The sequence below is a fragment of the Dipteris shenzhenensis genome, chromosome 10 (assembly GCF_047967505.1).
Source record: "Dipteris shenzhenensis isolate YYH24624 ecotype China chromosome 10, Dip_SZ_1.0, whole genome shotgun sequence".
NCBI classification, from domain to species: domain Eukaryota; kingdom Viridiplantae; phylum Streptophyta; class Polypodiopsida; order Gleicheniales; family Dipteridaceae; genus Dipteris; species Dipteris shenzhenensis.
The window spans coordinates 57,952,804-57,978,754 of NC_141605.1; the positions used below are offsets into that span (position 1 = coordinate 57,952,804).

Consider the following 25,951-nt stretch of genomic DNA (forward strand, 5'->3'; position numbering starts at 1 on the left):
CCTGTTAACTGCTAAAGCTGTTGCATGAAAAAAAATTACTTTCTAGAAAGCTGTTTTCCAGAAAAGCAAGTTCGCCTATTAACAAGAATTTGTTTTCTTATTGAAATGGCTTTATGCCAGCCAAATGTGCTTTATGCCTTCCTATCGGGCTTATGCCTGTCGGTGAAGAGATTGTCGTCTATTGGATCTGTATATATAAAAATAAAGCCAAAAAAACCCCAGAAAGTTGACATCAAAACTTTGTGGGTATGATTCGTAAAACCTTCAAGGAAAAATAACGTTGGCAACTAACTATAAAACCTTGGCAAAGCCTAATGGATCTTGCGAGTCCTCAAAGTGTTTCTTTTTTATTATTTCTTACTAAACAATTGACAGTGTCTAAAGACCCGTAAAACCCACAAGTTGGAGCCAAGTGCTTTCGTCCATAGATGCACCCTTGTTTAAAACCACTTAGTACATAACATAATGGGTTGCCAATGGGAATGTAATTTCCATTTTAAGGTTGACTTTAATTTGACAGAAGTAGTTATGTTAAGCTCATTAACATAACCTAATTGCTAGTGGGAAAAGGCCCTTACCAACGTACCTACTGGAAAATGCCCATTCACCCTATGACGTGAGCATGCCCGTCTAGTTGCTGGCCTTGGGTCATATCGTGTGTTTGTGGGAAGTGGATAGTGTAGTGTGGGTTGCTATCCTCAGGTCAGCCGAGCTTCCTGGCTATGGCGTCCGCCCTCTCCGCCACCACCTTTGCTCTTTCCTCCCTAAGTCTATCCTCATCATCCTCTGCCTCCCCCCTTACCTCTACCACTTCGCCCACTTTGCCCAAGTCCTCTATCTTCGGCTCCCTCCCCAAATGCTTCTTTGGCCCTTCTCCTATCAAGACGCCCAAGCCCCTCTCGTCCACTACATCTGCATCCATCGTGTTCCTTAACGACGAGGAAGAGCCTCCAGAAGATGCCCGAAGGGCATACGAGGCTCTCTATGGGCCTGCATTCTCCAAATTATCGACCAAGAAGTCGAGTTCTGGGATGGGCAAAGACGACGACGGCCCTGGCCAGAGAGGCAGGAGAGGAAAAAGGGGGGACGGTGAGGGATTCTCTAGGGGAGGTGGAGGTAGGGGGGTGAAGGATGGTATGGAGGAGAAGGTGGTGCAGATAAGAAGAGTCACAAAGGTTGTGAAGGGAGGAAAGCAACTTTCATTCAGAGCAATTGTCATTGTCGGAGACAAGATGGGAAGGGTTGGTGTGGGTGTCGGGAAAGCCAAGGAGGTCATCATTGCCGTGCAAAAATCGGCAGCCGACGCCAGAAGGCACCTTGTTACGGTACCCATGACAAAGGGTCGAACTTTTCCTCATAGGTATGCTTAAGTCCGTATCCACAATGTCTTCACGAAGGGAAACGACAATGAAGGAATACTTAGTATTATCTTGTGTGTTGATTAATCAGAGCTCTCTCTCCTCTCTCTCTCTCCGCAAATCCCTATAGAATTACGGTTCTTGTACTACAGATATCCACCGAACTGAAGGCTGAGTAGAAACGGAACCTGCTTTCTGATAAGACCATTGTGTAGCTCATTTGCAACCAAGTCACGGGAGCTAGAGAAAAAAAGAGAGGAAGGTTGTTTTATTAACCCTTCAGAAGACCAGAATCACCTATGAGATAGAGTACAGTACAACGCACGAATTGCCAGAGGGAGAGCCTATATGTAGGGTGGTTTGTTCCCTCGGCCCTACCATGGATTCTTATTTTTTTTTTGTGTGATATGGGGTTGCCCAATCAATTCTTAGCTAGCCCTGTGGTGTGTATCTCAATGTCTTTGCTGTCGAAAAGGGCACTTTTGTCATAGATAATGGTGCAGCCTACATCTCTCTACCTCTGCAATGGAAAAGAGTCAAGTATTTCATTCTCACTTGGTGATTTCCAGACTTATGATCTAGCTGGCTGAACAGTGTAAATTCTTCTTTCAGCACATCATGTGGATCATCCAGTTTCGGAATCAGAATTTTGGCGTTGTTAGTCAAGCCAGGTAGACCAACTTCAGAGTTATAACAGAGGGCATCTTCCTATTCTACTGAGCACTCATAGCCAGTTGGCTCATTCTCAATGCAATTCATTTGCTATGAAGCTCTGCATAGTGAGGTTCCAGTTCTATTGAATGATCCTCTGGTTGAGAAACGGGCATAACAAAGGTAACCTTTAGCTCTCGGAGAGAAGGAAAAACATAAATTTATTTAGGTATTGGATGATTGTCTTGCTAATGATCAGGCTGCTCCCATCCTTAACGTAGAATAATGGCAATTCACACCCCTTTTAGAAGTACTGAAAAGGGGGGAGTGTTAGAAAATAGGAGGGAATGAATCACTCAATTCTCCACCCAAGATCTCTCCAACTCTCACACACTCAACTCAGATAGATGATCACAGATGCAACAAACACACACTCAGAAATATAGATGGAGAGAGAGAGAGAGCATATTCATTCACCGGATGGTGGGCAGAAAATGGCTCCAAGGGAGCAATACAAAACTCAGCAGGGTGCTGGAAAACAATGATGAACTCTCTCTCAGAAACTGCTCCAGATCTGAGTGCAGAACACAGCCTTGGAGAGGGGCTTTCAGTTTTGCACTGGATGCTGGGCTGAATGGAGAAGTGGGCCTTTTATAGGCACTGCCCAGGCACCTTCAGATGACCGACCAGCAGGGTCGGTACCCTGTCTGGTGGCCGACCACATGGGCCCCATTAAACCGCCCAGGGTTGGCCCTGCTCGGTGGCCCTGGTTGGGCCGACTTGGCCTGCCACAGGCCCCTATATAAGGGTGCCCTGTGCAGCCAGTCTGCAGCAGGAGCCTCCACGTGAGGCCTAAAGCCCCTATATACCTGCTGTTGCAGGCAGTGACCAGCCCGTGTGCTGGTTGCCTATTTCTGCCATGCTGTCCTCCCTCTGTTTCTGGCCTGAGTCTCTCTCCCAGCCCTCCTACCTCTCATTGCCCCTTGTCCCCTCAAATCGGGGGCTCACAGGTGGGCACAGTGAGAATCTGACACCCCCCCTCAATGTCACAACTGTGGGCTAATCCCCATACGTCTGATGAGGTGCTCCATCTGTTTTCGAGGGAGTGCCTTCGTGAAGAGGTCGGACAAGTTGTCGGCAGTCGGGCAGTACATGAGCTCGATTACGTCGTCGATGATGAGTTCTCGAACAAAGTGGTAATGAACTTCAATGTGCTTGGTCCACGCATGGTACACTGGATTCTTGGCAATGGCTATGCAACTTTGATTGTCGCACATCAGTACTGTTGCGCTCTCCTAACACACGTCCATGTTCTCCAAAATCCACCTTAACCACAGTGTCTCACAAGCTGCTGTACACGCGGCTCTGTACTCTGCCTCAGTAGATGAAAGGGCCACTGTGGGTTGCTTCTTACTCAGCCAAGAGATGGCTCAGATGCAAGTAAAAAGCAATACCCTGTTGTTGATCTTCTGGTGTCAGCATCACCCGCCCAATCACTATCACAGAACCTGCCTAGTTCGATCGATGCCTTTGGTATAGGTGATCCCATAGGTACAAGTACCCTTTAGATACCTCAGCACCCGTAAACCTGCATCTCAATGACTCTTTCTGGGAGAAGCAGAGAACTGGCATAATAGCCCAACTGCATAACAAATATCAGGTCGAGTATTGGTAAGGTAAAGCAAACTTCCTACCAATCATCGGTACAAAGGAGTATCGACTGGCTGGGATGTGTCGTGAACAGTTATGAGTTTATGGTTTTCAATCTTATGAGTGACTCTCGTGAGATTGAAACTGCACTATGTTGTGTTTTTAGAGGATGAGTTTGGGAAGGTTCCTGGATTCATCTAAGTATATGTGTCGTGAACACTTAGCTTGAGCCTGACCTCCATGGGAGTTACTGCTGTCCTGCAATCCTCCATCTGGAATCTCTTTAGAAGCTCTTTGCAATATTTCTCCTGTGAAATGAAGATCCTGTCTTTCTTGTGCACATGTACCCATGCGTTAGAACCAAAAATGCGAAGATGAGTGATATGATAGAGGGCTTCTTACCATAAAATGCCTCATATGGAGTCTTATCCTTGACGGCTTTCGTCTTGGTCCTGTTGAGAATGTGTACGGCTGTTTTGATAGCTTCACTCCAATAGGCTTTAGAAAGGTTCCTCCCTCGGAGCATAGCAAGCCCTGTCTCTGTGGTGGTTCTATGCTTCCTCTCGGCTACCCCGTTTTGTTGAGAAGTATGTGCTGTGGTGAGTTGTCTCTGATCCCATGCTTGCGACAAAATGTGTTGAACTCATTTGAGGTGAATTATCCCCCCCTGTCTGTACGGAACGTCTTGACATCCTCCCTTGTCTCCTTTTCAACTCTGGCCTTCCAGTCCTTGAACTTCTCGAAAGCCCGTGACTTTTTAGCCAAACAATACACCTAGGTCATTCTACTGAAATCATCCACAAAGAGAAGTGAGTACCTGAATCCTGCCCACGATGCTGTAGACATTGGGCCACAAATGTTGGCATGAACCAACTCAAGTGGTTTGCTGGGCCGAAACGAGGCCTTTTGTGGGAACTTGTCCGTGTGCTGCTTACCTTCTAGACAAGCCCTACAGACACCATCATTGCCTGTAATAGGTGGAAGTCCATCCACCATCTTCGATTTTGACATTTCAGCCAAGGTTCCATAGCTGACGTGATCGAAGCGCTCATGCCAAAGTTTGGACTTTCCATTGTCTTCATGAACCAACATTGCACTGAGGCGGTACAGTCCGTTTTCTTCAACTCCTTGGGCCACCATGTGTCCATTTGCTTTGGATGTCAGGGTGACCTTGCCGTCTTCAAAGAGAACGGACATGTTGTTCTTGTCCATCTGACTTACAGATAGTAAGTTCTTGCAAAGGTTGGATACATAAAGTACTCTAGAGATATCCTTCTCCTCACCCGCGGTTGTAATGAAAGGAACGCTACCAATGCCCTTCACAGGACATGTTCGGCTATCCCCGACAAAAACTTTGGAATCCGGGTGTGTACTTTCCATGGTTTTGAACCAAGTCTTTCTGTTAGACATGTGCTTTGAAGCACCGCTGTCAACATACCAACCCTCTTTTCCTTCACTAACTACATACGCTGAACAATGTTCACTGATAAAAAACAGCTGTCCAGTCATCACATTGGCAGAATCATTCTTAGGCTCTTCTTTGTTCCTAGCTTCTCTCTTCCGCTTTTGATCCACCTTCTTCTTTTGGCATTCTTTGGCGGAGTGGCCAAGCTTTTCCCAGTAAAAGCACTTCATTTTCTTCTTTCGGTCAGTGTCCTCTGACTTCTTGAGTTTCTCTCAAGCCTCCTCTTGAAGCAGGAGTGGGCCAAGCTCCTCAAAGGTGATTGGCTTAGTCCGTTGACCCGCAGTGACCGTAGTCACAAAACTTTTGAAACTCCATGGCAACTTGTGGAGTGTGAGCAACGCCAATTGACTCGAGTCCGCCTTCTGACCAACTGCTGCGAGTTGGTCCCGCACGACTTTCACCTTTGTCAGATGGTCATGCATACTATCACCCTCATTCATATCAAGATTATAAAGTTGATGCTGAAGAGTAATGATATGGGCTGTATTATCAGTTTCATACAACTCCTTCAGTATGGCCCACGCCTCTGAAGACATCTCTGCCAACTGGATATGAGGAATCAGAGCATCTGCTGTTGTGCCAATTAGCATTGCTAAGGCTTGAGCATCCCTCTCCTCCCATGCACTGAGTTCATCCGCATCTGCTTCAAATAGAACATCATCTCTTTTGTCCACAATGTCCTCCGGCTTCATCTCGGTCCCAATCACTATCTTCCATAGCTTCCGTGCCACCAGATGGCTTCGGATCTTGACTTTCCAAATTGGATAGTTCGTCCCATCGAGCTTTCCAGCTTCACCAAAATTGGGAATGAATGATGATTGGAGGAGGAGGAAGGACGAGCAGTGGGTGTAGAGGCTTCGGAACGCTGATCCATCTCGGTGAATAGCAAACTGAAAAAAATTGAAGCAAAAAAGATGTACTGACCTCCTGTGCTGTCATGTGCACGGATTGGTATCCGACGTGTACTGTGTTGGAATGGTCACCTCCCCATCTGTAAGCCCCCAAATGAGGAGAGCGTGGGGGAGGGAGACCTAGGGCAGGATGTGCCCAAAGACAGATTACCTGGATGTGTGGATCTGGGACAGATCTGGAGCATTCATGGTTGGTGGGGTATCCCAAGGATGAAGGTTGCATCAGGAGCAGCTCATGTGCAGGAAGATGGCGGGGACACAGTGTCTTGGATCAGGCCTGGCATGAGGCACTCAGTGGACTGCAGCAGGACCCTATGAAAGGCGCGCTGACATCAGCATGTGTATGGAGCAGGGTACAAACCTGTACGGATCTGTACGGGGCTGCTGCAGGGCAGTGTACGGAAGAGGTACGGCCAGGACAAGGCGCCGGCAAAGGGCTGCAGCAAGGCGCAGTATAGTGGGGGTCTATGGGCAGGTCTATGGCTTGCAAGCAGGGCTGACAGGTGGCAGGACAGCAGCAAAGGAGCTGGACCCTGCATGGAACAAAGGGCCAGCAAAGGGCCCTTATATAGGGCCAGTTGGGCTGAGCCAACCAGGTCAGTTGGGCCAGCCAACCTGGTCTGTCCAGTCGGCCCAGTCAGGGCAGACTGGTCGGTATTTTTGCCAGGCCTTAGGGCCTATAAAAGGAGAGGCTCTTGCCTCATTTCAGTATCCAGCAGTGCAGCTTCCAGCAGAGCAGAAAGGAGCAGCAGAGCACAACCCTTGGGGCCTACATCCAGAAGCTGAAGGAGTACCAGTGTTGCTGCAGACTTAGCTCAAGTGTGAGGCTGAGACCTTGGCTGTCTTCTAGGGCAGCAAGGAGCTGAGGTCAAAGGACGGAAAGTCTACAGAAGCTCCAGGTGGAGCACGCGGGCTCGAGTCTAGAGATAGCCAGCTGATAGGAGAAGGACCTTGTGGTAAGATCAGAGGACCACACCATTGGTGGGGCTTTGGATCTGTCTCTCTTGTATTGTGTCCATAGTTTTAGACGGAAATATATATATTTTGGTGGTTTCTCTATCTGGCCGGTTCATTGTCTATTGATGAGTCTGCACATCTATTGAATGCACATAAGTAAAGAAGTTTGTGATTCCACACCCACACCGCACATTTTGTGAGCTCCTGGGCATTACTATAAGTCTTTCATTGCGTGTATTCTCTGTTGGGTTCTTTTCTAACATGGTATCAGAGCCCAAGTAGGAGGCTCACAGGTGTGGGAGCCTGAAGGCAGGGATCTTGCTGAAGGACGACCCTGATTCAGAAACTCTAGGGAATCGACTTCCACGACTGGAGGATTGTGCCCTTGCGAGGAGGGTGACTCAGGTTCAGTTAGGTGCGTTTAAAGTTCGCAGTCCAGGTGATCTGGAGATGTGCTTTTGTTGTAGACCTTGCCAGAGGAAGGACGGGTTGAAACAGACCCTCAAAGCATGGTGCCTGGAACACTCCAGGTTGTTCACTCATTATGAGGGGGACAATTGGAAGATCGTGATGGCTAGATTGCTCGAGTTCGAAGGCGGGAACGTGAATGAAGGAGGTGGTGCCAGGAGGTGCTACCAAAGATGGACCTGTGTACCAGGATGGTGTGCGGAAGCGGAACCAAAGCTGGTGGAGCAGGAGCCACTAGATGAAAAGCCAGGAAAAGATTTCGACATCGAAAAGTTCCAGAGGACTACGACCAGGGAGTTACTGGAGCATCTTCATCGACGTGTTGGCATTGGGCCGAGATGTGTCGGTGAGAGGGAGTGTTGGAATGGTCACCTCCCCATTTGTAAGCCCCCAAATGAGGAGAGCGTGGGGGCGGGAGACCTAGGGCAGGATGTGCCCAAAGAGAGATTACCTGGATGTGTGGATCTGGGACAGATCTGGAGCATTCATGGTTGGTGGGGTATCCCAAGGATGAAAGGTTGCATCAGGAGCAGCTCATGTGCAGGAAGATGGTGGGGACATAGTGTCTTGGATCAGGCCTGGCATGAGGCACTCAGTGGACTGCAGCAGGACCCTATGAAAGGCGTGCTGACATCAGCATGTGTACGGAGCAGGGTACAAAGCTGTACGGATCTGTACAGGCTGCTGCAGGGCAGTGTACGGAAGAGGTACGGCCAGGACAAGGCGCCGGCAAAGGGCTGCAGAAAGGCGCAATATAGTGGGGGTCTATGGGCAGGTCTATGGCTTGCAAGCAGGGCTGACAGGTGGCAGGACAGCAGCAAAGGAGCTGGACCCTGCATGGAACAAAGGGCCAGCAAAGGGCCCTTATATAGGGCTGGTTGGGCTGAGCCAACCAGGTCGGTTGGGTCAGCCAACCTGGTCTGTCCAGTCGGCCCAGTCAGGGCAGACTGGTCGGTATTTTTGCCAGGCCTTAGGGCCTATAAAAGGAGAGGCTCTTGCCTCATTTCAGTATCCAGCAGTGCAGCTTCCAGCAGAGCAGAAAGGAGCAGCAGAGCACAACCCTTGGGGCCTACGTCCAGAGGCTGAAGGAGTACCAGTGTTGCTGCAGACTTAGCTCAAGTGTGAGGCTGAGACCTTGGCTGTCTTCTAGGGCAGCAAGGAGCTGAGGTCAAAGGACGGAAAGTCTACAGAAGCTCCAGGTGGAGCACGCGGGCTCGAGTCTAGAGATAGCCAGCTGATAGGAGAAGGACCTTGTGGTAAGATCAGAGGACCACACCATTGGCGGGACTCTGGATCTGTCTCTCTTGTATTGTATCCATAGTTTTGGACGGAAATATATATATTTTGGTGGTTTCTCTATTTGGCCGGTTCATTGTCTATTGATGAGTCTGCATATCTATTGAATGCACATAAGTAAGAAGTTTGTGATTCCACACCCACACCGCACACTGTGTGAGCTCCTGGGCATTACTATAAGTCTTCCGCTACGTGTACCCTCTGTTGGGTTCTTTTCTAACATATTGGGTGCACAAGACTAGCTTAGGTAGCATGGGGAGGCTTAGAGCTAGGCAGGCTTGATTCTCGTTTTGAGTGGCAAGGGTTCGAACCAGTTAGAGGTCTTCGCTATTTTTGGCGCTTGGGGCCTGAGTCTATATAAGGGGCCCAGAGGTTTAGTTCTCAGAGAACCGATGGGAGCAAGTTTCGTTCCTAGGTGCTAGCTTTGATCCTAGATTGAGTCGCGGATGCACGCCTGCATCATAGCGAAGCCCAAGGCCCAACAGCAGATCCCAGGCTTCACAGCGCCACCTGGTGGTATGGGACACCGGGCTGGTTAGGATCTGGTTGGGAGTTCGTGCCAGTAGCTGAGCTCGTGGCTCGGAGGGGACATCTCTTGATTCGGGATCACATCTTGTAGATGTCATGGTTGGGTGGTGAGCAGCCTGCTCAGTTTCCTCACGTTGGTGTGTTCTTGTGTTTGCTTGCAGATCAGAGGTTTCAGGAGTGCTGGGGACGTGTCAGTTGGTATCAGAGCCAACTCCTAAGGTAGGAACTTCTGTTGCGAGAATTTTGGACGATTTTTTCTCCAGGTATGCCCTAATTTCGAAATTCATGTTCATTACCTTGCAAGTGCTTGTTTGGTTCATCGGTTTTGGAAGTGGTTAAGATTAGGGGAAGAAGGCAGAAGAAAGCAGAGGGTGAGTGAATTCGAAGTTGAACTGAGGTGTTAGGTAAGAGAGAGAACGAGGTGTAGTTTGGAGGGCCAGAGAACGATTGCAGGGGAGAGCGATTGTAGGTTAGAAGCGCTCATAGGAGTGAAGATATGGGCTGATCGTTGGTAAGCGATGGGCTGAGGCAGAGCTTCAGTTGCACCTAGGTATGGTCGGTCTGAGCAGAGTCCCGGAGTGCGCCATAGGCTGGAGCAGTTCGTTAGAGCAGTTCGCAGCCAAGGGGTGAGTTGTGGGGTGCGCCATGGGTGGGAGCAGGTCGCAGGCAAGGCTGTGCTAATTCGGGGGGGGCTGGATGCTAAAAAAGGCACCACCCCTCCAACATAGGAGGGTGGGCTTTTTTTTGACAGCTGAACTCCTTTTCTAGAGCATAGCGCAGCAGCAGCTCCTCCCCTTATGATGACCTGTGTGCAAGTCTCTACCCCTCTACGCCCCTCTTGACCATCCCACTCTCAGGTACCACCCGCTGCAGATTTCCGTGCAGGCCAGCAAGGAGCTCGGCTCCTGGATTGCCAGCCTCCGCCAGCTCCTTCTTCTTTCAACCAGCCAGCCTCTTTCTCTCATCCCCCTCTGTTTCGTCAGATTTTCTCTCTGTTCCAGTCTCCTAGTTTCGAGCCCACCTGTCCCTTCTCTTCTCTCAGCCTATTTTCTTCATCAGATTCGATTCAGTTATGGCTGATTCTGTAGACCTTGAGCTTGCGATGGGAGACCAGGATATGAACTACCATGCGGAGGATGACAGGGTCTCTACGATGATCTGATTACGAAAAAAGCCTTCAGTGAATTCACCACTGCTCTTGATGGAAAGTTTGAGCAAGTTAACACAAATCAAACGGGGTTGACACAACAACTCTAAGGGATTCATACTACACTCACACTTTTGACTAGCATTGTTCAGGCGCTCACGCATGTGGATGCCATGGCTTCAGTGTTAGGTCCGAACATCACTCCAGATCCTTTTCCCGGAGACCAGAAGTCTCGTACCAAGGAGGTTGTTGACACTTGGTTGCGCAAGTGGCAAGTACACTTCCAGTTTCACCCTTACCCAGATGACAAGAAAATACAGCTTGCAGCCAGGTTTATGTCAGGAAAGGCTTTATTGTGGTGGAAGGAACTTCAACCCAAGCCTGCAACATGGATAGAATTCGAAGGGGTCTTCAGGAAAGAGTTTATGAAGGAGGAAGATTGCGATATTGTAGGCAAGCTCAAGGCCCTCGATATGTTCAAGCTGAAATTGACTTTTGAGGTTTATCTTCAGAGGTTTCGGGATTTGCAGACCAGAGCTACAAAGATGGATCTAGTGACCTTGTTAGGTTTCTTTGTGGATGGTCTGCATGACTCCTACAAGTTACAGATCAAGAACAACAAGTTTACCACTTTGCAAGAGGCCATGAATTACGCGCGCATTTATGATGATACCATGGCCAACACAAAGGGAACCATAGTTGCCGACACGGGTGGGAAGAACAAGATAAAGTTCTTCCAGTCTACCATTCGTACCGGGGAGTCGAAGTCTATAGACAACACCTCCAAGAAACATGCTTCATCTGCGAGGAGCGGGGCCACACTAAGAATGATTGTCCTAAGCGCAAGAACCAGAAGCAAGCGTCGGGATCGAAGCTCCAGGCGGGTTTGGGTACCAAAGCTAAGGCAGCTAATGAAGTTTCGATGACAGGTATTTCTGTAAATGTCATTACCTGTCCACTTTCTTGTAATTGCACTTTTATTACTTCGTTATTTGGTTCCCATGATCTTTTTCGAGTTTATGGAGAAGTTAGGGACCAAAGAGTTCACATTCTCTTTGACCCGGGCAACTCTCACAACTTTGTTAATTACAAACTTGTGCAGAAGATGGGGCTGTCCACGATACCTAGCGATCACACCTATGAGGTGCAGCTTCCAGTTGGGAAGCAGTTTTGGGATCGCAAGATTGAAGCGCTTTCTAGCCGGATTCAAGAAGACACAGTGGCTCTTACGTGCTATGTCATGCACTTGGAGCACGTGGACTTGTTAATCAGAATTGAGTGGTTTAAAACCCACGATATTCGGATTGGATGGAAGGAACATACTCTTTCTTTCTTCATTTGTTGTCTCTGTTAATAACAAGAATGATTTAAGTGTGTTTGAACACTGTGAATTGAGAACGTTGTTAGATGATTTCATGGATGTATTCCCTGCTCAACTGTTGGAAGATTTACCTCTAGAACGGGCAGTAGATCATCGCATAGACTTAGTACTTGGGGCTCAACCTATTAGTGTTCCACCTTATTGTATGAGCCAGCTTGAGGAGGATGAGTTAGCTTCACAGCTACATGATTATTTGAATATGGGCTATATTCGCCCAAGTAAATCACCTTGGGGAGCACCTGTCCTCTTAAGAAAGAAGAAAGATACTTCATGGAGAATGTGTATAGATTATAAACGATTGAATAAAGTGACAATTAAGAATCGATACCCTCTACCTCAATCCGATGATCTAATAGACCATTTGGCTGGAGCGAAGTATTTCACTAAGATTGATTTGCGTACGGGTTATCACCAAATCCGTATCTATGCTAAACACATAGATAGAACCGCATTCCGAACTAGGTATGGCCACTACGAGTTTCTTGTATTACCCTTTGGTTTGACCAATGCTCTTGCCACCTTCCAGCAAATGATAAACGATTTGTTTTGAGATTTTTTGGGCAAATTCGTTGTAGTGTTCTTAGATGACATCTTGGTATATAGCCGAACGCTAGAGGATTACATAGGATACCTCCGGATTGTCTTAGTTATTCTAAGACAGCATAAGCTCTATGCCAAGATGAGTAAATGTGACTCCTTTATGAAGGAGATCATTTACTTAGGACACAAGATTTCTTCTGAAGGTATTAGGATTGATCTGGATCGTATCCAGAAGGTTTTAGAATGGCCTATCCTTCAGACTGTGAAACAACTTCGTTCTTTCCTAGGATTTACGGTATTTTTACGAAAGTCTGTGCGTGATTATTCACACATCACGGCACCCCTGACAAACATATTGAAAGGTCGTGGACGCAAGTCTACCCAGCCGATCTCTTGGAATGATGCATTGAACAAGGCTTTTGAAACCTTGAAGTTTGTTATCAAGGAAGCACCCGTTCTTGCATTACCCGATCCTACCTGGCCTTATGTTTTAGAGGCCGATGTGAGTGATTTTGCGATCGGGGCAGCTTTATTCCAAGAGGGCAGACTTGTAGCTTTTGAGAGTAAGAAGCTAGACGACACCCAATATCGTTGGCCCACACTAGAAAAAGAACTCTATGCAATCGTGTATGCACTGAAGGTTTGGAGACACTACTTGTATGGTTCGAAGTTTCTTGTATTGACCAATCATCAGTCAATCAAGTCTGTGTGTGATGGCTCTGAATTGAGGGGACAAAAGGCAAGATGGGCAGAATTAATGCAAGATTTTGATTTTGAAATACGTTATCGCAAGGGTTCGTTGAATAGTGTGGCGGATGCCTTAAGTCGAGTCAAGTTTGTAAATGCTATGTCATTTACGAAAATATCCTCAGACCTATTTCAATCCTTGAGAGGGCTTTGCGCAACTGATAGTCATTTCAGTTTTTATTGGCAGAAAGTCCAGGATGGGAGCTCCATGGTTGACCAAGACTCAGGGATTGTGCCCCCTACGGTACAGGCGCCGGGAGGTCAGTGGATGATTAGGAACGGCTTGCTGTTCCGGAATGGAAAGATTTGTGTGCCAGATGCTCTAGAACTTCGATCCAAGATTCTCTAGAAGTGTCATGATGCTCCTAGTGCTGGACATCCTGGTATACATCGGACTCTATCTCTTGTGAAGCATACCTTTTATTGGCCTAAAATGCGTGCATTTATTGAAAACTATGTGGTAGGTTGCCGGGTTTGTCAGGTTACTAAGGCAAAACGCCTTAGAAGCGCGGGTTTATTACAGCTATTGTAAATTCCAGGTAATAAATGGGAAAGTATTTCCATGGATTTTATTACTGGTTTGCCTCGAACGTGCAAGTCTTCGTCCAAGTTGCGGCGTGCTGGTATTGTGATAATTCTTTCTATCTTAAATGGTGCGTTGCCCTATCAGCTAGACTTAGATTTAGATGCTCGTTGGGGAGAGACTAAAATGAAAATGTTTAGACTTCACAGGCAGTTGTAGCTTGAATGAAGAGATTTTGGACTACCTTTTGATTAGCCTTCTCCTTTAGTGCTAGCCTTCATCATGGCTGAGTCTGCCCTTCACCTTCGGAGTGCCGACAGAAACTCAATACGAAGACTTTGTATAAATGGATGCTCAAGTATGTGTGGGTGTGTGGATTTGTATGTGTGAGAGCATATTTTTATACTATAGTCTACACCCACTGTTGGGCGTTGATGACGTCAGTGGGGATGTCATAGTAGCTAGTCCCTGCTATGCATGATGGAGTTTATGGTTTTCAACCTTGTGAGTGACTATCATGAGATTGAAACTGCACTATGTTGTGTTTTTAGAGGATGAGTTTGGAAATGTTCCTGGATTCATCTAGGTATATGCCTCGAACGTGCAAGGGTCACGACTCCATTTGGGTCATAGTCGACCGCCTGATCAAAATGGCTCGCTTCTTACCTACTAGAATAACTATTTCAGCTGAACAGTTGGCTCACGAGTTTGTGGACCACTTGTTTAAGCTGTATGGCTTGCCCTCTGACATAGTCAGTGACAGGGACTCGAAGTTTACAAGTAACTTTTGGGCACTTGTTTTTTAGAAGTTAGAAACTACTCTAAGTATGAGTTTCTCAGATCATGCACAATCCGATGGCAGTACAGAGAAGGTCAACCAATTGGTTGAAGATATGCTTCGGGCATATGTTTCTAAGAGATAGTCTTCATGGAAAGATTATCTACCTATGATAGAATTTGCTTATAACATTGCAAAGCATTTGAGTACTGGTTACATTCCTTTTATGCTTATGTACGGGTTTCAACCTAAGTCACTAGTTATGGTTGGGTTAAAGGGAATCCAAAATGATGCGGCAAAGACCTTCTTGCAAGACATGCAGGAAATGTTGCAGTTTGCCAAGGAGTCTATTAGAAGTGCCCAAGATCGGGATAGATTTTATGCTAATAGACATCGTTCACCTAGAGAGTTCTCTGAAGGAATGACGGTATATTTGCGAATTCCCAAGGAATCCAAGAGCCTAAGTACTAGTTTGGTTCCGAAGTTATCCCCCAGATACTATGGTCCGTTCAAGGTTATTAAAAGAATTGGAGTAGTTGCATATAGACTAGAATTGCCTCCTGATGTAAAAGTACATCCAGTATTTCGTGTCAGTAGACTAAAAGAAGTATTGGGTGCGGATGATCAACTTGTTTCTCCTCGAGAAATAATAGAAGTTACAGATTTGACTTTTATTCCACACGAACCTGAGTGTATTCTTGAATTTCGTGAACGACAGATTCGTAATAGAACTATCACGGAATACAAGATCAAGTGGAAGGATCGTGTTGAGGAGGATGCAACATGGGAGACATTATAGAACCTCCAAAGGACGTTCCCGGGTTTTTTAGCGAACTCAAGAGTGAGTTCTTAGAGGAGGGGAAGTATGTCATGTGAACGGATTGGTATCCGACGTGTACTGGGTATACAAGACTAGCTCAGGTAGCCTGGAGAGGCTTAGAGCTAGGCAGGCTTGATTCTCAGGTTGAGTGGCAAGGGTACAAACCAGCTAGAGGTCTTCGCTATTTTTGGCGCTTGGGGCCTGAGTCTATATAAGGGGCCCAGAGGTTCAGTTCTCAGAGAGCCGATGGGAGCAAGTTTCGTTCCCAGGTGCTAGGTCTGATCCTGGATTGAGTCGCGGACGCGTGCCTGCATCATAGCGAAACCCAAGGCCCAGCCGCAGATCCCAGGCTTCATAGCGCCACCTGGTGGTATGCCAGGCTGGTTAGGATCTGGTTGGGAGTTCGTGCTAGTAGCTCAGCTCGTGGCTCGGAGGGGACATCTCCTGATTCAGGATCACATCTCGTAGATGTCATGGTTGGGTGGTGAGCAGCTTGCTCAGTTTCCTCACGTTGGTGTGTTCTTGTGTTTGCTTGCAGATCAGAGGTTTCAGGAGCGCTGGGGATGTGTCACGTGCTAGCCTGAGCTGAAAACAGAATCGCCTTTCTGCCAAGGGACTCCTTCCTTCAGAGAGTGCTTTGATGAAGAAGAGTTGAGAGCGTATAGCTCTGTTACCATGTTAGAAAACCATGTTAGAAAATAGGAGGGAATGAATCACTCAATTCTCCACCCAAGATCTCTCCAACTTTCACACACTCAACTCAGATAGATGATCACAGATGCAACAAACACACACTGAGAAATATAGACGGAGAGAGAGAGAGAGTATATTCATCCACCGGATGGTGGGCAGAAAATGGCTCCAAGGGAGCAATACAAAACTCAGCAGGGTGCTGGAAAACAATGATGAATTCTCTCTCAGAAACTGCTCTAGATCTGAGTGCAAAACACAGCCTTGGAGAGGGGCTTTCAGTTTTGCACTGGATGCTGGGCTGAATGGAGAAGTGGGCCTTTTATAGGCACTGCCCAGGCCCCTTCAGATGACCGACCAGCAGGGTTGGTGGGTGGCCGACCACATGGGCCCCATTAAACCGCCTAGGGTTGGCCCTGGTTGGGCCGACTTGGCCTGCCACAGGCCCCTATATAAGGGTGCCCTGTGCAGCCAGTCTGCGCTGCTGCAGGAGCCTCCATGTGAGGCCTAAAGCCCCTATATACCTGCTGTTGCAGGCAGTGACCAGCCCGTGTGCTGGTCGCCTATTTCTGCCATGCTGTCCTCCCTCTGTTTCTGGCCTGAGTCTCTCTCCCAGCCCTCCTACCTCTCACTGCCCCTTGTCCCCTCAGATCGGGGGCTCACAAGTGGGCACAGTGAGAATCTAACAGGGTGCCTATCCATTTGAATTCCCCGGCTGGCAAACCGTACGGAGACATGTGCATACCATGCTGTATCAAATCCACTCTCTGCAAGTCGAATAGAGGACTCCAATGCCAGTCTCGGTAGTCTCAGGTTTTGTATTGTTTCAGGTCCCATAGGCCGATTTTTGGTCTTCAGAGAACAATAATATATTCTTCTTCTTCTTCTTCTTCTTCTTTCACGAGGTAGGTCCCATACTCTATGGAGGAATGTCACTGTCTGAAAGGTGGCATCGACCTGGAGAGGGGTCATAGCAAACTCTGTGTGCACTGTTTGATGAGGGACTGAGGGCTTACTGCGAATCATCCTAGATCCCATCATTACCTGTAGCTGCTCAAATCTCCTCCACTCTGATGTTGAAAGGTCACACCCCTAGAAAGGTGCTGCATACATGGCGGTTGGCCTCTCTAGAGTGTCGAAAAGCCAGCACTTCATCGGTGGGTCCTGGAAGTGCGTCTGAAAACACTGTTGCTCTAGTTGGGCCAAAGCACTGTGTCCTCGTGTGAGTTGTGCTCGAGCTGCATGGATCATCGTGAAAACTGGCCCTGTGAAAACTGCACCCAAGTATGTGTAGGAGTGCACAATGTCTACTAGATGACCACGGTATGCAAAGCTATGATGGAGCACTGGGTATGAGGTGTTGAAGATCATGACCTTGGTCTTCCCAAGGTTAACTGTTAGGTCTCTCTTTGTGCAGAACACCTTGAGAGCCTCCAGATGTCTCTGTAACCCCTCTACCGAAGACGACAAAAGGACTATGTCATCCGCATATAATAGTATCGATACCAACAAATCCACTAGTGGTGATCCCTCGCCTCCCAGGTGGTCTATGAAGGATGTGATGTCATCAATGTAGAGCCCGAAGAGAGTCGGTGAGAGGGGGCACCCCTGCTTCACCGCAATCGTGCTCTCCACCCAGTCTGACAGGCCTCCTAGGGCATGAACTCGTCCCCTAACGGACTCATATAGGCTCATCACTCCCCAAATAAGAACCTCTAGAATCCGCATCTCTCAGAGTCTCGTGATCATGCGGGATTGTGGGATAGTATCGAAAGTCTTCCAAATGTCTACAAAGCAAGCATAGACTTTCTTACGCCTTGACCTCGCCTCCTCAATGATAGTCCTCAGTGTGAAGATGTGGTCTATGGTGGAATGCTGTATAGAGAAACGATAGTGTTTGCAGTGGAGCGATCAAAAAGTAGACAATACTCAGACACAACCGAAGAACGAAACTCAGAAAACATAGTGCCTGTCGGCAATATGAAAAACTGAATACAAGAACCTCAAGCCGTCGTGTCTTAAGGACCGTGGCTGAGGTGAATCAGAAAGATGATTCCATGTAGAAAAACTGTAGAAAAGATAGCAGCAGAGGGAGCGTAACGCAGTCCTTCGTGTAGCTCAATGATGACGAGAATGATGAAGGGCTGGAGCTGCCCTAGGAAATGGCTGAAAACCAGCATGCTCTGAGGAAGGAACGTTCAGGCTATCTGGAATAGCAACATGATGAAGAAAAGGAGCAGATCTGTAGCAGGGGTGGCAGATCTGGAGCAGAAGGAGCAGAGGAGCAGATCTGGAGAAGGATGGGGCAGATCTGGAGCAGAAGGAGCAGATCTGGAGCAAGATGGGGCAGATCTGGAGAAGAAGATGGAGCAGTCAGGAGGCAGGAAGGAGAGGCAGAGAGAAGGCAGCAGAGAAGGCAGATCTGAAGAGAAGAGGTAGATGGAGCAGGCGGGCCTGCAGCAAAAGATGGCGGAGATGAAGAGTAGCTGCAGGTCGTGTCCTGTCCAAAAGAGTGTGGGGGCAGATGCCTTTTATAGGCCAGACCTAGCTGGTCGGTGGACCTGCCAGCTGGTCGGCTGGCCTGTGAGCTGTTAGATTGCCCCATAAATTGGGAATTGTTTAGTTGCTGAATACCCCCTCTCAATTGCCAATTTGGAGGGCAAACATTGTGTGCTTGGAGCTTCGTGTAGGGATGTCGATGGTGGTGCTGGCTATCCCTGTGAAATGCCTAAGAGAAGATCACAAGAGGAGTGCCCTTGCAAGGGAATTGTTCACTTCCTCAAGTGTCGGAGTTATAAGTAGGATACCATATAGAAATAAGAACACTGTGAAGCTTGAGAGAATAAGCCACCCCCTCTCACAGCCGAAAGGTGGAGGAAAGAGCAAAGGTAAAGAACAAATGTGTCGTAGCAGCACTGATAATCCAGAGAGGTCGGAGCTGAACAGTGAGCAAGTGTGTGTCCGATCTTGGACCTCGGGAGAGAGGAGTCTATCCCCACTTCCATGCAGGTAGAAGATTCGAAACAACAGTCATCTAGACACATCTGAACAGAAAGGGTCCCGCGTATGGAGAACTTGTAGATAGTGGAAGTTGATGCCGATGGTGGTAGAGGTGAAGGATCATGACCCCCTCTTTCGAAGGAATGGGGAGTGTCAAGCCGGAAACCGAAAAGGGAGGGAGGGATGGGTGTAGAAGATGGAGGTCTGAAAGGGAGGGAGGGATGGAAGTAGAAGATGGAGTTCTGAAAGGGAGGGAGGGATGGGAGTAGAAGATGGAGTTCTCTCCCTTAGTGCGCAGCAGAATGAAGAGGAAATTGATATGTTCATAGGAGTGATGCTCCCTGTACCTATGGCCTCCATGAAGAAGCAAGATCTTTAGATCACCAGAGATCTGGGGTCTTTAGATAACCTCGCTCTGATACCATATAGAGAAACGATAGGGTTTGTAGTGGAGCGATCAAAAAGTAGACAATACTCAGACACAACCGAAGAACGAAACTCAGAAAACATAGTGCCTGTCGGTAATATGAAAAACTGAATACAAGAACCTCAAGCCGTCGTGTCTTAAGGACCGTGGCTGAGGTGAATCAGAAAGATGATTCCATGTAGAAAAACTGTAGAAAAGATAGTAGCAGAGGGAGCGTAACGCAGTCCTCCGTGTAGCTCAATGATGACGAGAATGATGAAGGGCTGGAGCTGCCCTAGGAAATGGCTGAAAACCAGCATGCTCTGAGGAAGGAACCTTCAGGCTATCTGGGATAGCAACATGATGAAGAAAAGGAGCAGATCTGTAGCAGGGGTGGCAGATCTGGAGCAGAAGGAGCAGAGGAGCAGATCTGGAGAAGGATGGGGCAGATCTGGAGCAGAAGGAGCAGAGGAGCAGATCTGGAGCAAGATGGGGCAGATTTGGAGAAGAAGATGGAGCAGCCAGGAGGCAGGAAGGAGAGGCAGAGAGAAGGCAGCAGAGAAGGCAGATCTGAAGAGGAGAGGTAGATGGAGCAGGCGGGCCTGCAGCAAAAGATGGCGGAGATGAAGAGCAGCTGCAGGTCCTGTCCTGTCCAAACGAGTGTGGGGGCAGATGCCTTTTATAGGCCAGACCTAGCTGGTCGGCCAGCTGGTCGGTGGGCCTGCCAGCTGGTCGGCTGGCCTGTGAGCTGTTAGATTGCCCCATAAATTGGGAATTGTTTAGTTGCTGAATATGCTGTCTCCGAAATCTTGCCTGTCCTAGAGCGTGTTGCCCATGCGCCTCTGTGTGACTGCTGATCTCTCTCTCTAGTATCGATCCATAGATCTTGGCCAGAGTATGGCTAATCATGAGAGTGCGGTAGTTCCCAATTTCCATGGGGTCACCTGCCTTGTGTATTGGGACGATGGTGGTAGTGCTCCAAGAGGGTGGGAAGCCATGGCATATGGCATGGTGGAACATCTGCGCTAGGATCGGGGTCGGATCGGGGCCAAAACCTCATGCCTGTGGGCGAAATGCCCTGTCTATAGTCCCTCATGATCCTGTGCTCTCCGGTTATGGAGCTGACGGAGTGCAGCCCGTACATTGTGTGCAGTGAACAAGTGATAGTTGGCTGGTCTGGGCATAGTGGACATATTTGGTGGTGCTTGCATCGAGACATCATAGATAGAGCATGCATACGTGTGCCAAACACTTGGGTGTGTGATGGGAATGGGCGACTTTCCCTCTGATGGTAGGGTCCCCTCCTCTGAAAGAGCTAATCACCTCGTCCATCCTATGAGTGAGAAAAGCCTGCTGCTTGTGGCGTGTCAGCCGTTGTGAAATCCTTTGTGCCTCAGGTGGTGTCAAATGGCCCAGGGCTTGCTCGCGTGTGAGGTGAGATCTCATGTCTCTGCACTTGTCATCATACCAAGGGTTCCGAGGCATCTTTCCCATTGAAACACGTCCATATCTTTTCGAAGGAAAAGCTGATGGCTGCATCCATGACCACTGTGGCGAGTGTGTGATTCATGGGTGAGGTCTACCTGGTCACCAAGTAGTAAACCTAGGAGCTCTTGTGCCAAATGACTCACGTAGACGGGGTCAAGGGTTCGGTCAAAGTGGACCCGTACACAAGTGGGCATGGAGGGGGCTCTCCATGTGATTGGCGTAGTGATGGAGACACAGAAGGTTAGGTATGAGTGGTCGGCACCAAGGGGGGGACAGGCACCATGAAGTTGTGTACCTGTGAGGTGAAGGCTAAGGGACCAAGTAAGTAATCCACTGTACTTGTACCTTCGCCATGCGGGAAACAAGTGAGCCCACCAGATAATGGCCATCTCTGTAAGCCATTATAAATGATCAAGTCATGAACAGCCCCCAGTTCAAGTAGATGCCGGCCATATCCCTTCACATGCGGTGCATCCGCTGAGTGCCGCACTATCTCAAGCTGTGTAGCGTCTAGCTTTGGTGCTATGAGAGAATCTGATGTGATCTCTTGGTAGGATTGTCCTTGAGACTATTGGTTTCGAGAAATAGTGGGTTGTTTCTAGCGAGTTGACGACTTATGAGTTTTTATGAGCTCAGGATTGAGCTCTTTGAGGAAGGGTGTGCACGCTAGGGACAGGCAGGCAGGTGATGGGCTAGAGTGCTATCTGTAGGAACATGGGTCAGCAGGAATTCTTTTTCGCTTTTCTTGGTGCTTGTGTGACTGCTAGGGCCATAGTTGCACACACACTCCAAGAAGGAGCAGAGCAGGGAGCCACTGGCGCAGGTGTTCGAACGCCAGGCGGTATGGTATACCAACAGTGAGGCTTGGCTTGCAGGGCTGGCAGTTTTCAGGAGGCTCTCTAGCCAAGGCTCGGTGGGCTGATCAAGTCAGGATCAGCATGGTTGGGTGGCGAGTTGCCTGCACATTATTATGTTGTGGTTGGCCATGGTTCCGATAGCTTTAGATCTTGTGGGGCCGTGACATGGGGGGACAGCCACTCCTCACCTATAAATAAGGACCCAAAGCCCTTGTCTTGTATGCAAGCTTGAGAGTCCAGCATGTTGCTATAGCCGCTGAAGCCTGCAGCAAAGGCAGAAGGAGAGAGGCAGACAGGTTTGGGAGCAGGTCATGTACTGACCCTAGTAACTAATTACTGCAATTGCTGCAAAAGCTCACCTGATGGTGGTTCTTTTGTAAGGTTTTTACTAGATTGATCATTGATGTGCCACTGAAGTGTGGCCATTACAAGAGTGGGATCTAGTCATGGAGTGAATGAAATTTGTGATTTTGTTCCCAGATCTCAAAGCTCCCTTTTTACTATCTGAAACCGTCTACTCTATTCCTTCTTTCATCTGCATGTTCCCTGATACATGCAGTGCTTACAGCGAGCCATCATCTTTGCCTAGTCTACAATACAATATACAACTAGGTTGGTGGCATATCTACACTAGATGCAAGCATGTGCATGTGACAGCAAGGCAGCAAGCTAAGTGCAACTAGCAACAAAAAGCCCAGCTGCGGGTGCAGCCATGCAAGCAGTAGCAAGGGCAGCAGGTCTGGCACCAATGCTGCAGCAGTAAGGTGTCTGGAGCCTTCTAGCAGGTTAGGGTACTCCATGTGGGGCTAGCCCATGGAGATGAACAAGGCAGCCCATGTGCACCATCTGAGCAGGGTTTGATGGGGTGGGTTGGAGTCGTGCCCAAGCAAATTTTCAATACAAAAGCAATTGAGATAAATGTTCTGTTTGGAAAGGAGGGGAAACAGTTGCAATTCAACCATTTGGATTCCCATAAAGTGACGCTCTCTCTCTCTCAGTATGTCAGCAAGTCTTCCCCTGCAAGTAGATCAGTTACAGAGTTAGAACAATGCATGTTACATGCTACATGTATTGTAAATTGAGCACAAATTTCGAAAGGTCATTTTCATGTGTTGAGAGTTGGGAAGGCTATGTTTTTAAATTTCCGTCGTCGTCCTTGTGCCAACTAGGTGGGTTGCTTCCTATTTTTTCATCTAGCTTGTTTTAAAGGTTTGTTCTCTAAGTTTGCAGTACGTTGATCTTGCATGTTTTGCAAAAATTTGCAGAGCTGATGGTAAATATGGGGCTGCAAAAGTCATGCTGCGGCCTGCTGCACCTGGAACTGGTGTGATTGCTGGTGGGTCAGTCAGGGTGGTTTTGGAGTTAGCTGGAGTGGTCAGTGCTTTAGGGAAAGAGCTGGGAAGCAAGAACCCATTGAACAATGCACGTGCAGTCATAGAGGCGGTTTCTTCTATGAAGCAATTCCGTGATGTTGCAAACGATAGGGGCATACCTATGGAAGAACTGTGGAAATGAAGAGTAAGTGTTACGTGATTGAAATGTCTTCCTATTTCTATGCATTTATTGTTGATTTTTGTGCTTGAGAAAAGGATCTATAATCCTCTAAGATTCATATGGACAGGCTGCTTTCTTTTTAAAATTTTCCAAAACTAGAAGGGGAAGTTTTCTGACAATTTGGTGAAATATTTTTTCCTTCTCCCCTTCGCACTAGAGCCTCTTGACACAGGTTTAAAGAATGAACAATGAGCATTCCCGTGGATATGTACACACTGTGTCCCCATATTCCATTCCATATATGTGTTTCAGCAATTATCTCTCTAGATAAAATGAGCCAAGTATCAACTTTGAACTTACTGAAAGCTTTGTGTGGGACAAGGTCCCACCAAGCAGTCGAAATCTAATGCCTACAGTTGTGAGCTTACTAAAATATTTTCATACTAGACATTCTGGACACAAAATTGGACCTTTGAATTGACCAGGGTGGCCCCTATATTGAGCTTGTTAGGATTTGTTTGTGAGTGGAGCTAATACAGGTGTGCTATAGCTCTAGTTTCTTTCATTTGAATTATTGACAGGACTACACAGACGTTACATGTCTACATTCCCAACCTTAAAGATACTGATTTCATTTGATAGTTTCATAAAAACCAAGTAGAAATACTATAGCAAGTGGACATGAATCATGCAAAACATCTTTCATCAAATATTAGATTTTTAAACTCGTCGAGTACACTAGTACCCAGAACGAAACAACATATCGCTTTTTGTGCTTCCTATTGATGGAGTCCTAGACTTTGCTTCACTGAATGGCTCCTTTTTTTAAAATTGTGAGCATCCAAGTTAGTTGTTTCTTTTTTGGTGGTTTTACATATAGCTTGTGAATGACATCATTTTTGCTTTGGAAAGTTATAAACAAGTCATAGTAGTACTGATGTATGTAGGCCGGTTTTTTGATGTACAGATGGATGGATCCTACAGCCAAATGGTCATATTTTTTCAAAAGTTTATTTTTTCGGGGTTCAGTCAGTCCACAAAAGGCATTTCACAGTCTTTATGTTTCAATGTCAAACAAAAAGTCAAATAAAGAGGGTGTGAGTTCTTTTATTCAAGTTCATATATGACAAGAAGCTCTGCAGGGCATTTATTTTGAGTGTTTGCATTGGCTAACTTGTGATTACAAACATAGTAGACCTTTTTGTGCTATGATGTGTTAGTGAGAGAGAGAGAGAGCCCTTTCGACCCAGGGCCTTTGCACACAAAAAATGCAATTAAAAGCCATATCTGATGTAATCAGGGATGCCTCTGGATGCATGTGTTTGGTGTAATCCATTAAAGAATACCACATGATCTGCTATTAGAAGCTGTGTTTGGTGTAATCCATTAAAGAATACCACATGATCTGCTATTAGAAGCTGTCTTATAGTAGATGGGTGTGTCTTTCTGTTTCTGCTTTTAAAAGGAGGCTAGATACTTGCATCTTGCATTATTTCTTGACAATCAAATGAGCTGTTCTTAATTCTTCGAATGTGTTCATGAAGTGGATGTGGTACTTCAAAGGCTGTTTGCTTTACCTAACTATCAGCTACTGCACTCATTTTAGAAAAGTTACGAGCTGCAAATGAGCAAGTTAACCAAGCTTGAGGGGCATCCATAGATTGTGAAAACTCCTGAATACTATATTTAGTGGTCAATTCATGTTTTGTAAGATGTCTTTTGGGAAACCATAATTCACGTAACCAATCGCTCAAAAACATTTTTATATGTGCTAAATCATACAAATAGTTTATTCTTTTGGTTGTACTATCCAGACAGTGATCACTTGACTAGCCATTACCTGCACCCCTAAAATATGGGCAAGTTAGGATGAGAGCTACATAACTAGGATGAATCTAGTGGCAATTCTACCAAATTTGTGTTCGTTGTTTGCAAAGTGCATGCGCGAGCAAGCTCAATATAGTGATTTCCAAAGGCTTTCAATTGCACAACCAGAAAGTCAGGAACAAGAAAAAAACTACTACAAGATTAGTAGGAGGAGGCTGTAAGAACTTGGCAAGATAAGTGGGTTCTTTTCCTTTTCCTTGTCCTTCAATCTTGAACTTTGCTTATTAAAATTTTTTGGGGAGAGATTGAAAAGAGTCGCCTATGGAAATAACACTTTGAAGCATAGAATTTGCAAGTAAAGTACATGGGCCTTCAGGAATTGGTGGGTTGCCAACTCGGATGCTTTTTATTGTGTGGGCCCTCAAGATGTCTTTTGCCATGTCTCCCTCGAAGGGATTTCTTTTTGCTTTCTTTGCTCCTATGCTTAGCTAGGCCATTAGTTGTAGTTGCTTCTTGGTTTGTCCAAGTAGACTACCCCGTTGCCTCTTAATGTTTTGGCATAGTAAGGAACTTCGACATCGAGGCATAATGTTTTAAACATCTTGGGCTAACAAATGGAGAAGGTGATTTGCAATATCAAGAAAGTAAGTGTCTTGAGAAAGATGTTGCCCTTTTTCATTTTTGTTAGTAAAGGATACACAATTTACTCAATTGGAAAAGTGGTGACAAGTTGGTTGGAAAGGGAGGTGAGATGTTCTTCGGTAATTGATTTTGGAAAGGTAAGGTGAGTTCCTACTATAAGTCTTTTTTTCGAAAAAAGGGAAGAACTTATTGTTAAAAAAAGAAAGAAAAAAGAAAGATTATAGCATGATCGGCATTTTGTTACATTGCTTACATAGCAATCTTGAATTGTGGATACAAAAATTGAAATCCTCTATCAAGTTGAATGGTCTTCCATTAATTGATGGA

At 46.9% G+C, this 25,951-nt stretch overlaps 1 protein-coding gene across 1 annotated transcript; it reads left to right on the forward strand.

Moving 5' to 3' along the window:
• The first annotated feature begins 637 nt into the window (after positions 1–637).
• Positions 638–24,349, forward strand: EMB3113 (Ribosomal protein S5 family protein). The gene is made up of 3 exons (XM_087380449.1): positions 638–1,360; positions 22,927–23,179; positions 24,123–24,349. Exons 1-2 carry the CDS (start codon positions 723–725, stop codon positions 23,174–23,176), a joined length of 888 nt encoding a protein of 295 aa, XP_087236575.1. The 5' UTR covers positions 638–722; the 3' UTR covers positions 23,177–23,179; positions 24,123–24,349.
• The last annotated feature ends 1,602 nt before the right edge of the window (positions 24,350–25,951 follow it).